The sequence below is a fragment of the Eschrichtius robustus genome, chromosome 12 (genome assembly GCF_028021215.1).
Source record: "Eschrichtius robustus isolate mEscRob2 chromosome 12, mEscRob2.pri, whole genome shotgun sequence".
NCBI classification, from domain to species: Eukaryota; Metazoa; Chordata; class Mammalia; order Artiodactyla; family Eschrichtiidae; genus Eschrichtius; species Eschrichtius robustus.
The window spans coordinates 36,346,256-36,359,035 of NC_090835.1; the positions used below are offsets into that span (position 1 = coordinate 36,346,256).

General features: G+C 38.2%; 1 protein-coding gene across 16 annotated transcripts in view; it reads left to right on the forward strand.

Annotated features, from left to right (window-relative positions):
- Positions 1-12,780, forward strand: part of PBRM1 (polybromo 1) — a 108,028-nt gene that overhangs the window by 25,150 nt on the left and 70,098 nt on the right. For all 16 annotated transcript variants that reach the window (XM_068559418.1, XM_068559419.1, XM_068559413.1 and 13 more), the window contains exons 8-11: positions 105-203; positions 3,535-3,620; positions 6,891-6,986; positions 7,606-7,697. In XM_068559418.1, the coding sequence (XP_068415519.1) occupies positions 105-203; positions 3,535-3,620; positions 6,891-6,986; positions 7,606-7,697 (373 nt within the window). The remainder of the gene's footprint in view (positions 1-104; positions 204-3,534; positions 3,621-6,890; positions 6,987-7,605; positions 7,698-12,780) is intronic.

Genomic DNA, 12,780 nt, shown 5'->3' on the forward strand with positions numbered 1-12,780 from the left:
ATGAAGTCTTAGAATATGGTGACGGTTTAAAATTACGTAGGGTTTTTTTTTTTTAAAGATCATGTTGCTTAAGAGGAACTGCTGTATTTTGTTGTTTACTATAGAATGGAAGCTACAAGAGTGTTCATGCAATGGCCAAAGATATCGATCTCCTAGCAAAAAATGCCAAAACTTATAATGAGCCTGGTTCTCAAGTATTCAAGGTTAGTTTTGTTGTTGTTGCTTTCATTGATAAGAGTAGAGACCAATATTTTTATATAACAACTTTATTGAGATAAAATTCACATACCATACATTTTACCCAAAGTGTATAATTTAATGGCTTTTAGTATATTCACCAAGTTGTGTAGCCATCACCACAATGAATTAGCAGTCACTCTTCATTTCCTCCCAACCTCCCTAACCCTAGGCAACCACCAGTCTACTTTCTGTCTCTGTGAATTTGCCTATTCTCAACATTTCATAAAAATGGAATTACACAATTTGTGGTCCTTTGTGACTGGCTTCTTTCACTTAGCATCATGGTTTCAAGGTATTCATTTTGTAGCCTGTATTTCTTTTTATTTCCAAATAGTATTCAATTAAATGTATATATCATGTTTCATTTACCCGTTCATCAGTTGCTAGGCATTGGGTTGCTTCCACTTTTGGGCTATTATAAATAATGCTGCTATGAGCATTCATGTGTAAGTTTTTTTTTGTTTAAATAAATTTATTTATTTTATTTATTTATTTTTGACTGTGTTGGGTCTTTGTTGCTGTGCATGGGCTGTTTCTAATTGCGGCGAGCAGGGGCTACTCTTCGTTGTGGTGCTCAGGCTTCTCATTGTGGTGGCTTCTCTTGTTGCGGAGCACGGGCTCTAGGCACACGGGCTTCAGTAGTTGTGGCTCGCGAGCTCTAGAGCACAGGCTCAGTGGTTGTGGCGCATGGGCTTAGTTGCTCCATGGCATGTGGGATCTTCCCGGACCAGGGCTCGAACCCGTGTCCCCTGCATTGGCAGGCGGATTCTCAACCACTGTGCCAGCAGGGAAGCCCCATGTCTAAGTTTTTATGTAGACATATATTTTTATTTTTATTGAATACATACCTGAGAATGGAATTGCTGGGCCACATGGTAACTATATTTTTAACTTTTTTGAGGAACCACCAAATTGTTGTGTTTTTGTTTTTTTTGTTTTGTTTTTTTTTTGGCTGCGTTGGGTCTTCGTTGCTGCACTCGGGCTTTCTCCAGTTGTGGCAAGCGGGGGCTACTCTTCATTGCGGTGTGTGGGCTTCTCTTGTTGTGGAGCACGGGCTCTAGGCACGCGGGCTTCAGTAGTTGAGGCACGCAGGCTCAGTAGTTGCGGCACGTGGGCTCTAGGGTGCGTGGGCTCAGTAGTTTTGGCTCACGGGGTCTAGAGCGCAGGCTCGGTAGTTGTGGCGCACGGGCTTAGTTGCTCCGCGGCATGTGGGATCTTCCCAGACCAGGGCTCAAACCTTTGTCCCCTGCATTGGCAGGCGGATCCTTAACCACTGCGCCACCAGGGAAGTCCCCACCAAATTGTTTTTCAAGCCACTGCACCAACATTCCCACTAGCAATGTGCAAGTGTAATTTCTCTACATCCTCACCAATGCTTGTTTCTATTTTTGGTTTTGTTTTTATTATAACCATTCTAGTGGGTATGAAGTACTATCTCATTATGGTTTTGATTAGCATTTTTTTTTTGGCCATGCCTTGCAGCTTGCGTGACCTCAGTTCCCCCACCAGGGGTTGAACTCAGGCCATGACAGTGAAAGCCCGGAATCCTAACCGCTAGGCCACCAGGGAACTCCCTGATTAGCATTTTCTAATGATTAGTGATGTTGAACGTCTTTTCATGTGCATATTGGCCATTCATATGTCTTCTTTAAAAAAAAAAAAGTCTGTTGAGATCTTTAGCCCATTTTTTAATTGGGTTATCGGTCTTTTAATAAAAAGTTGAGTTGTTAGAGTACTTTACATAGTCTGGACATTAGACCAGACATATGATTTACAAGTATTTTCTCCCATTCTATGGATCGTCTTTTCATTTTCATGATAGTATCCTTTGCTGCACAAAAGTTTTTAATTTTGGGAATTCCCTGGCAGTCCAGTGGTTAGGACACTGTGCTTCCACTGCAGGGGGCACGGGATTCATCCCTGGTCGGGAAAGTAAGATCCCTCATGCTGAGTGGTGCAGCAAAAAAAAAAAAAAAAAAGTCTTTAATTTTAATAAAGTATTTAATTTTGGTTCAGTCCAATTTGTCTGTTTTTTCTTAGGTTGCGTGTGCTTTTACTGTCTTATCTAAGAAACCATTACCTAATCCAAGGCTGCAAAGATTTACACCTACGTTTTCTTCTAAGAATTTTATAGTTTAGCTCTTACATTTAGATCTTTGAGCCATTTTGAATTAATTTTTATATACATGAGGTAGGCGTGAGGTAGGAGTCCACATTCCTTTGCCATGGGGTATTCATTTGTCCCAGCGCCTTATGTTGAAAAGACTATTCTTTCCCCGTTGAACTGTCTTGGCAACCCTGTTGAAAATCAGTTGATTCTAGATGTATGGGTTTATTTCTGGGTTCTTGGTTCTAATCCATTCATCTGTATGTCTTTCTCTGTGCCAGACAAGGTTTATTTTTGATTCACTTTGTAGTTAAATATTGATGTAGTCCCTGCATTTAAACCTCACTGATATAAAAATCAATCTATGTAGTATATAGTACACAATGTAAAATGGCTATTTCATTGCTTTGCAATTCTCTCCTAGAAGTTTTGTAGTCCTTCTACATAATGAACTGTAATGACAGTTGCTTGTAGAAATTTCTAGAATTAATAATATATCATTGGGAACTTAGCAAAGGATGGTCAGAAAATCTTTTGGGAGTAAAATCATTTAGATTTACAGAATGCTGATTCAGTTTCTTTTGGTAGTTAATTTTAACTTTTATGTTGCATCTTTTTAAGAACCTTTGAGTGGAAATCAGGAATGAAATCCTCGTATTCTTAATCCTTGATAGGACATTTTAATAGTGTAGTACCAATTGTTTGTTGATGCAGTTAAGAATTTTACTTCTTGGTCTGATTAATTTTCCTAAACTAAATTTTGGAGAGAAGGGAAACTTGGATTTGATATATGCTGTTAATTTAAGCAAGTATATTCATCCTAAATTTACATGCCTTATCTTTAATCTTAGAAGTGTACCTTTGTTTCAGTTTTAAGGTTAGTGTACACAGGTAGAGTTCATTGTATTTTCACCCCTGTTTTTCCCTGTTTCCTGTTCGGCATTAGGTCTTTGTCTCTTACCTGACTAATTGTGAAAGAGCTAGGTGGCTTTTCAACTTGTATTTAATTATGGAGATGTTTTGGAGGCTTGTGGTAAGGTTAGAGGATGCAGCTTTCTGGATATTGAATGGAAGTCTACTCCAGATGGAAGGAGTGCCATAGAAAGTGTCCAGTACATGATTGCGGGCATTTTAAACTGCCCGTTTTCTCTATACTTTTTCTAAGCCAAGTAATTTTATCTTAACAGGATGCAAATTCTATTAAGAAAATATTTTATATGAAAAAGGCAGAAATTGAACATCATGAAATGACTAAGTCAAGCCTTCGGATGAGGTAGGTTAAAAAAATGTCTAAAATCCTTGTACCTTTATTATTTGCCAAATTTTCTCAGTATAGTGGAAAATAAGATGCATGTTGCATTTCAAGATTATATTTACAGTTGATAATATGATTCTGAAGAGAGTAGTGTTAACTCTTACCCAGTCCCTTCATTGCAGCTGAAGGGCTTTATTTAAAAAGAAACAATTTTTAAGACTTAACACTGCTGTATACTTTTATTGCCTTATACAAATACATATATATTGTATATCATATTATGTATAATGTGTATTAAACATATAACGTGTACTATATAAATATATGTACAGGCATACCTTGGAGATACTGCAGGTTCATTTCCAGACTACTGCAATAAAGTGAATATCACACTAAAGTGAGTCACACAATTTTTTGGTTTCCCAGTGCATATAAAAGTTATAAGCACAGTATACTGTAGTTAAGTGTGCAGTAGCATTAGGTCTAAAAAAACAGTGTATATGCCTTAATTTAAAAACACTTTATTGCTTAAAACTGCTAACCATCGTCTGAGCCTTCAGCAAGTTGTAGTCTTTCTGCTGGTGGAGGGTCTTGCCTCTGTTAATGCTGCTGACTGGTCAGGGTGGTGGTTGCTGAAGGCTGGGGTGGCCGTGGCAGTTTCCTAAAACAAGACAGCAATGACATTTGCCCCATCAGTTCTCTCTTCTTTTCACTAATGATTTCTCTGTAGCATGCGATGCTGTTTGATAGCGTTTTACCCACAGAACTTCTTTCAAAAGTGGAGTCAGTCCTCTCAAATCCTGACGCTGCTTTATCAACTAAGTTTATGTAATATTCTAAATACTTTGTTATTGTTTCAACAGTCTTCATAGCATCTTCACCAGGGGTAGATTCCGTCTCAAGAAACTACTTTCTCTACTCATCCATATGAAGCAACGTCCTCAACTGTTGAAGTTTTATCATGAGATTGTAGCAGTTCAGTCACATCTTCAGGCTCTACTTCTAATTCTAGTTCTCTTGCTGTTTCCACCCCATCTGTAGTTTAAAGTCTTAAACCCCTCAAAGTCACCCATGAGGGTTGGAACCCACTTCTTCTAAACGTCTGTTAATGTTCATGTTCTTTCCATGAATCACAAGTGTTCTTAATGGCATCTGGAATAATGAATCCTTTCCAGAAAGTTTTCAATTGAATTTGCCCAGATCCATCAGAGGAATCACTGTCTGTGGCAGCTGTAGCCTTACGAAATGTATTTCTTAAATAATAAGACTTGCAAGTCGAAATTACTCCTTGGTCCCCGGGCTACAGAATGGATGTTGTGTCAGCAGACATGAAAACAACACAAATCTCGTGTATCTCCATTAGAGCTCTTGGGTGACCGGGTACATTTTCAGTGAGCAGTACTATTTTCCAGATCTTTCTTTCTGAGCAGTAGATCTCAACAGCAGGCTTAAAATATTCAGTAAACCATGTTGTAAACAGATGTGCTGTCATCCAGGCTTTGTTGTTCCATTTGTTGAGCACACGCAGAGTAGATTTAGCATAATTCTTAAGGGCCCTAGGATTTTTCAGAATAGTAAATGAGCACTGGCTTCAGCTTAAAGTCATCAGCTACATTAGCCCTAACAAGAGAGTCAGCCTGTCCTTTGAAACTTTGAAACCAGACATTGACTTCTCCTCTCTAGTTGTGAAAGCCTTGGATGGCATCTTCTTCCATGATAAGTATGTTTCGTCTACACTGAAAATCTGTTGTTCAGTTACAGCTACTTTTATTAATAATCTTAGCTAGATCTTCTGGATAACTTGCTGCAGCTTCTATATCACTACTTCCTGCTTCACCTTGCACTTTTATAGAGATGGCTTCTTTCCTTAAACCTCATGAACCAAACTCTGCTAGCTTCAGACTTTGATTCTGCAGTTTCCTCACCTCTCTCAGCCTTCATAAAATTGAAGAGAGTTAGGGCCTTGCTCTGGATTAGGCATTGGCTTAAGGGAATGTTGTAGATGGTTTGACCTTCTATCTAACAGTTTCTTCATATCAGCAATAAGGCTGTTTTACTGTGCTATCATTCCTGTGTTCACTGGAGTAGCAATTTTAATTTCCTTCAAGAACTTTTCCTTTGCTTTCGTAACTTGGCTAACTGGTGCAAGAGGCCTAGTTTCCAGCCTGTCTCAACTTTCAACATGCCTTCCTCACTGAGGTTAATCATTTGTAGCTTTTGATTGAAACCGAGAAACATGCAACTCTTACTTTCCCTTGAATGCTTAGAGGCCAGTGTAGTGTTATTAATTGGCCTAATTTCAGCATTGTTGTGTCCCAGGAAATAGGGAGGCCTGAGGAGAGGGAGAAAGACGAGGGAATAGCTCGTCGGTGGAGCAGTCAGAACACACACAACATTTATTAAGTTTGCTGTCTCATATGGGTGTGGTTCATGGTACCCCAAAATAATTACAATAGTAGCAACAGAGATCACTGATCACAGATCACCACAACAAATATAATAATAATGGAAAGGTTTGAGATATTGCAAGAATTACCAAAATGTGACACAGAGACGCGAAGTGAGCAAATGCTGTTGTAAAAATGGTGCCGAAAGACTTGCTTGATTCAGAGTTGCCACAAACCTTTTAATTTGTAAAAAAATGCAGTATCTGTGAAGTTTAATAAAGCAAAGCAAGATAAAACAATGTATGCCTGTAATATTACATTTGTATATGATGTATAGTAGTATATATTTGTATTTGCAGTAAGAATATGGCCAGGTATCAGGAGATCTGAAGTCTCATCCTAGCTTACCTTGTGCTAGGACTGTGACTTTGAACAAGTCTTTTACTTCTGGGATTCCATTTCCTCCTACCTGAAATGGAAAGATTGAGTGGCTACTTTTGAAGCTTTCTTCTGACCCAGACATTTGCTGTGTTACTAAATCCTATGGTCACTGTGGTGACCATAAGCTGTCTGGGATCAACCCTGGTTTATCCTTTTCCACAGAGTCCCAGATTTTGGAGCAAAGCCTCCTGCACAGTAGAGGCTCGGAAATATTTGAGTTGTTTTGTTTGTTTTTTCTGCCGCGCCGTGTGGCATGTGGGATCTTAGTTCCCTGACCAGGGATGGAACCCGGGGTCCCTGCAGTGGAAGCGTGGAATATTAACCACTGGACCACCAGGGAAGTCCCTGAGTGTTTCTTTTTAAGAAAAGAAAAAGAAAATGGTTGTTTCCTTTTTGTTATTCAGCATTCTGATTTCAGCTGTCAGTTTTCTGAGTTTTTTTTAACCTTGTCTCTGGACAGGACTCCATCAAATTTGGCTGCAGCCAGGCTGACAGGTCCTTCGCACAGTAAAGGCAGCCTTGGTGAAGAGAGAAATCCCACTAACAAGTACTACCGGTGAGAGAGAGTGTGTTTAGTCTGAGAGCTGACCCGTGTTTATGAGGATAAGCATGCTAGCATTTTCTTGATGACTATCTTGAAGTAATATTTTTGGGTGTAGTTGGGTTATTATGAGAATTTGTTGTCAAATACCTTACTTAAAAGGCATAGTAGGCCTGACCTCACCTCTGAGAAAACACGTAAGCAGAAGTTGTTTGTCAGGTAGAGTTTAATATTACCAGTAAAACGTGAGGTAAAATGCTGAAAGATTTTGTGTTCATAATAGAATTTGTTTTCATTGTAAAATCTGAGCATATTTAGAATTAACCAGCAATTATGAATGAATCTTTATTTTTCATTAAAAAAGTAGTGCTGCATTTAAGTAAAAAACAAATTGCAAGTAGCCTGCTTTAGGCTTTCTACCGCCACTCCCTCTTTTCTAAGAGAAAAAAAATTAGGCATCTTGGTTAAGATTGATTGTGGGGAATATAAAAAGTACAAAGTAAATTGAGGAGGCAGTTGAATAGAAACTCTTTCTTTGATGTGAATGCCTTGTTAACAGTTCCTACTTCCTATAAAGTAACCAAATTATTATAACATCTTTCCCTGCCTTCTAATTGCTTGTTTTTCTTTGTAGTAATAAAAGAGCAGTCCAAGGGGGTCGTTTATCAGCAATTACCATGGCACTTCAGTATGGCTCAGAAAGTGAAGAGGATGCTGCTTTAGCTGGTAGGCATTAAGCTGTGACTAGTTAAGTGGTGTCTCAGTGGATCCTTCTGGTTAAGGAAAATTATAGTTATTTTGGTCTGGCTGGGAGTTTGTCTGTTTTTGGAGTACATACCTGTTTTGCTACATTTTAATTGCACCCTTGGTTGGCAAACTTATCAAGAGCTTATTACTACTTTATTTCGTGTTAAAGCATGTATCAAAGTAAATAAATACTTGTGCAAAATCCATTAGTTTGATAGCCTTAGCAGATTCTGGTTTCAAACCTATGATGATAGTGAGTGCTAGTGACACCATCAGGAAAGCCCAGGGAGACATTCACATCATCTTAGACTTCCAGGCTTATATTTTCAGTAGACTATAATTTCTTCTCACCTAGAGCTTATGATCTAAAGATAGCTGTAAATTATGATCAGAGCAGCATTCTCATTTAAACAGGTGAAACAAAGGGCATTGGGCACTAGGAATCCGTGTAGAAGTACACAGTTCGTAAAACAGTAATAAAGAACAGCTGTAGAGGTATATTTGATTTCATTGTCTTTCTCCTAAGTGTGATATAATATTTTTTTATTTTACTGTAAATATTTTTTATATGTAGATATAAAATTCATTTTATGCAATTACTCTCTTGATTTTATAATCAGGTGTGACACAAGAGATTTTTCTAGCTATGTCTTATTTTCTACTAAGTCTATGGAATTTCTTTTTTTTTAAATAAATTTATTTATTTATTTTTGATGGCGTTGGGTCTTTGTTGCTGCATTTGGGCTTTCTCTAGTTGTGGTGAGCGGGGGCTACTCTTCATTGCGGTGCTCGGACTTCTCATTGCAGTGGCTTCTCTTGTGGAGCACGGGCTCTAGGCGCGCGGGGGCTCAGTAGTTGTGGCTCGCAGGCTGTAGAGCGCAGCCTCAGTAGTTGTGGCACACAGGCTTAGTTGCTCCGTGGCATGTGAGATCTTCCTGGACCAGGGCTCGAACTCGTGTCCCCTGCATTGGCAGGCGGATTCTTAACCACTGTGCCACCAGGGAAGTCCCAAGTCTATAGAATTTCCTAATTACTCTAGACTGCTGGAGTATGAATTTAATTTTTTGACACTCATCTACAGAATTAAATTTTTTTTAACTTAAATCGGGCCTTATCAAAAAGTGAAAGAAAATTTATCTCTTCATTATCTTTGTTTTGTGCTAACTGTAAAAGTGACACACGTTATGTTTAGGTTTCCTTCTAACATTTGGTTACTTCATTAACCCTATAGTAATATAACAAATTGAAGGAAGACCATACCACTTACAAAATTCTTAAAAAGCATTTATTGTTTTTTTTTTCTAATAGTACCTTTGTCACAAGAGGATTCTTAATTTAGTAACCTCAGGTATTAAGAAAACAAAGTAGATGCCAACCAACTTTGTATGTAGTAGATCCTTCAGGCTATTATTCAGAACCTGTTTATCCTTAATTTAGTTGAGGTTTTAATATATTTGGTTTTCTACTTGCTGCTCCTGGAAACAACTTAGGGGTAGGTACAGTGAAAATAGCAAAGAAAGGATAGCTCATGATCTTGGAGCAGCAAGAAAGAGCTGATGGAAAGAAGGCATAAGAATTCAAAGTGTGTCCTGGCCTCTTGAGGTGATTTGTTTTAGAGGCAAACCACACTGCATATCCCTAAGGGGGTGGAGAAGGAGGTGGAGAAGAGCACCCATCCACAGTCACTATAAGAAGAGGAATGAAGTGAGCAATAGAAAAAGAAAAAACAGATAAAGCTTGCAGTCTTCTCCCACCAACACAAAATAAGGCAAGAAGGCAAAAGGAAACATAGAAAAAGTGGGATAGAGAGAAACAACTCCAAAAATTATATCAGAAATCAGTGTTAGTGGCCTAAATTTTCCAATTAAGACAGTTCCAGATTGGATATTTAAAAAATCAGGTTCTATGCTAGTTACAAGAGACACATCTTCAATATAAAACTGTGTACTGGAAAGTTGACTGTCAAAGGATGGAAAAAGATACACCTGGCAAATAATAACCAAAGGGTAGTTACATTGACTTCTCTTAAAAAGGACTTTCAAACAATGCATTTCCAAAGATAAAATGGATTCACCTTATAATGATAAAAGGTTTATCGCATGAGAAAGATAATTTATAAAAGGGCTCAAAATACATGAAACAAACAAATGGAACTTCTTGGAGAAAGTGAAAACATTGCCCTTAGAGTGGAAGCCTGCTTCTCTCAATTGCTAGATAAACAGCCAAAACAGTGAAGACAGAGAAGACATGAATACACTTCCTCACAAGTGTATTTGTTCCCTATTTCTGCTAAAACAAAACAAATTACCACAAACTTAACTGGCTTAAAACCACACAAATTTATTCTCTTCAGTTCTGGATGTCAGAAGTCTAAAATCAGGTTGTTGGCAGGCTAGTGTTCCTTCTGGAGGCTTTAGGGGATAATACACTTCCCTGCCTTTTCCAGTTTCTAGAGCTACCTGTATTCCATGGCCCCTTCCTCTCCATTTAGAACACGGCACTCCAGTCTGCATCTGTCACCCCGTCTCCTTCCTCCTTTGGCCTTCTTGCCTGCCTTTCACAAAGACCCTTGTGATTATGTTTAGTGCCCAGAGATTAATCCAGGATAATCTCCCACACTCAAAATTCCTCTCAGTCATATCTGCAAAGTTTCTTTTGCCATATAAGGTAATATTCACAGGTTCTGTGGATTAGGACATGGTTGTATGTGGGAACCTATCATTCAGCCTACCACAACAAGATGATTATAACAGACAAGTATTCTACAATTAGAGAATACATGTTCTTCCCTGGTTCACATGGAATATTACAAAAATTGACCATGTACTTAGCCATGAAACAAATTTCAACAAATTTGAAAGATCGGGTATTATACAGACCATGTTTCTGAGCACAGTGCAGCTATGATAGCAACTAATAATGAAAAGATATTAATTTTTTAAAATATTTATTTATTTATTTTGGCTGCTCTGGGTCTTAGTTGCAGCACACGGATTTTTGCTACAGCATGCAGGCTTTTAGTTGTGGGATGCAGGCTCTTAGTTGTGGCATGCATGCATGCTAGTTCCCCGACCAGGGGTTGAACCCGGGCCCCTGCATTGGAAGCACAGAGTCTTATCGACTGGACCACCAGGGAAGTCCCAAAGATAAAATTTTTAAAAGGAGTAATTATAATAGAAGTTTAATTACTTGAAACTGAACAATAACAATAATGAAAATAATACATACCAAAACAGTGGGGGTGCAGTTACAGTGATACTTCAGAAGAAAATTTATAGGTCTGACTGCTTCTGTTTAGAAAGAAAAGCAGCTGAAAGTCAGTGAACTAATAAGCATCCAAGGTAAGTAAATAATAATAAGAGCAGAGATGTTAGAAAAAAGAATATAAAGAGCAGAAGTTAATTCATTAGAAAGGAAATCTATAATGGAAAACATAAAGTCAAAGTTTTTCTGTTATAGAGGTTAATAAAATAGGTAAATCTGTAGTGAGATTATCAAGAAAGAAACAGAAGGCACAAATAAAAAATATTAGGGGAAAGGGGGAGCATACACAGAAAACAAAAGAATGTAAGAACAGCATAATGCAAATAAATTTGAAAATTTAGATGAAATGGATAAATTCCTAGAAAATGATAAATGCCTAAAAACTGATTCAAGAATAAAAAGGCTGATTAGTTATATCACCATTAAAGAAATTAAATTACTAATTACAAACATTCCTGCATAGAAAACACCAGGTCAAACATTCAAGGAACAGAATTACACATAAACCTCAGCAGTGAATGAAAAAGAGCTCCCCAATTCATTCTTTGAATCTGATATAAAACCAAAACTAAACAAAATATAAACACACTGTATCTAGCAGTATATATGAAAGATAATACATGATAACACAATTGGGTTTATTCCAGGAATACTAGGTTAGTTCAACATTAGAAAAAAAGTATTATTCACTACATTGGTAGATTAAAGGAGCAAAACCATACTATTGGCTTAGCAAATGCATTTGATTAATGCTTCAGTTCCCATTCATGATAAAAGCTTAGCAAACTAGGAATAGAAGGGGATCTTTCCTAACTTGATAAAGGGCATCTCCATTTTCATTGGAGAAGTATTTGTAGCATTCCCCCTACCATAAGAAACAAAGTTAAGAATGTTGTTACCTCTTGGTCAAAGTACTAGCCAGCATACACTGATAACAGTGAAGTTATAAGGATCAGAAAAGAAGGATTTATAAGGATTGCAGTTGATAGATTATTTTTTGAGTTTTCTAGTTAAAAAGCTACAGATAAATTATTAGAATTAATAAGAATAATAAAATGCTAATGTAAGATTATTATACAGAAATCTACTTTGGACTTCCCTGGTGGTCCAGTGGTTAAGAATCCGCCTCCCAATGTAGGGGACACGGGTTCAATCCCTGGTCCAGGAAGATCCCACATGCTGCAGGGCAACTAAGCCTGTGCACCACAACTACTGAGCCCGCGCGCCACAACTACCTAGCCCGCGTGCTCTAGAGCCCACACGCCACAATTACTGAGCCTGCACGCCGCAACTACTGAAGCCCATGTGCTCCAGGGCCCGCGTGCCGCAGCTACTGAGCCCGCGTGCTGCAACTGAAGCCTGCGTGCCTAGAGCCCTGCTCCACAAGAGAAGCCACTGCAATGAGAAGCCCGCACATCGCAATGAAGAGTAGCTCCAGCTCGCCGCTACTAGAGAAAAGCCTGCGCACAGCAACGAAGACCCAGCACAGCCAAAAAAAAAAGAAAAGAAAAGAAAAAAAATCTCCTTCATTTCCGGAATCAGCCATAAAAAGAAAATGTAATTTTTTAAAAAGATACAGTTTACAGTAGCAATAAAACATATACCTAGGTTTAAATTCAATAAAAGATGTGCAAGAGCTTTATGAAAAGATTCGAGATAATGGAGTCAGAAAAGACTTCGTAGTTTCAGATTCTGTCTTTCCTTCTAGCTGCATGACTAAATCCAAATCCCTTCTCAACTGCTTTACAGGCTAGCTGACTTTGGCCGAGTCATCAGCTCCTCATGCCCAGTTTTCTCA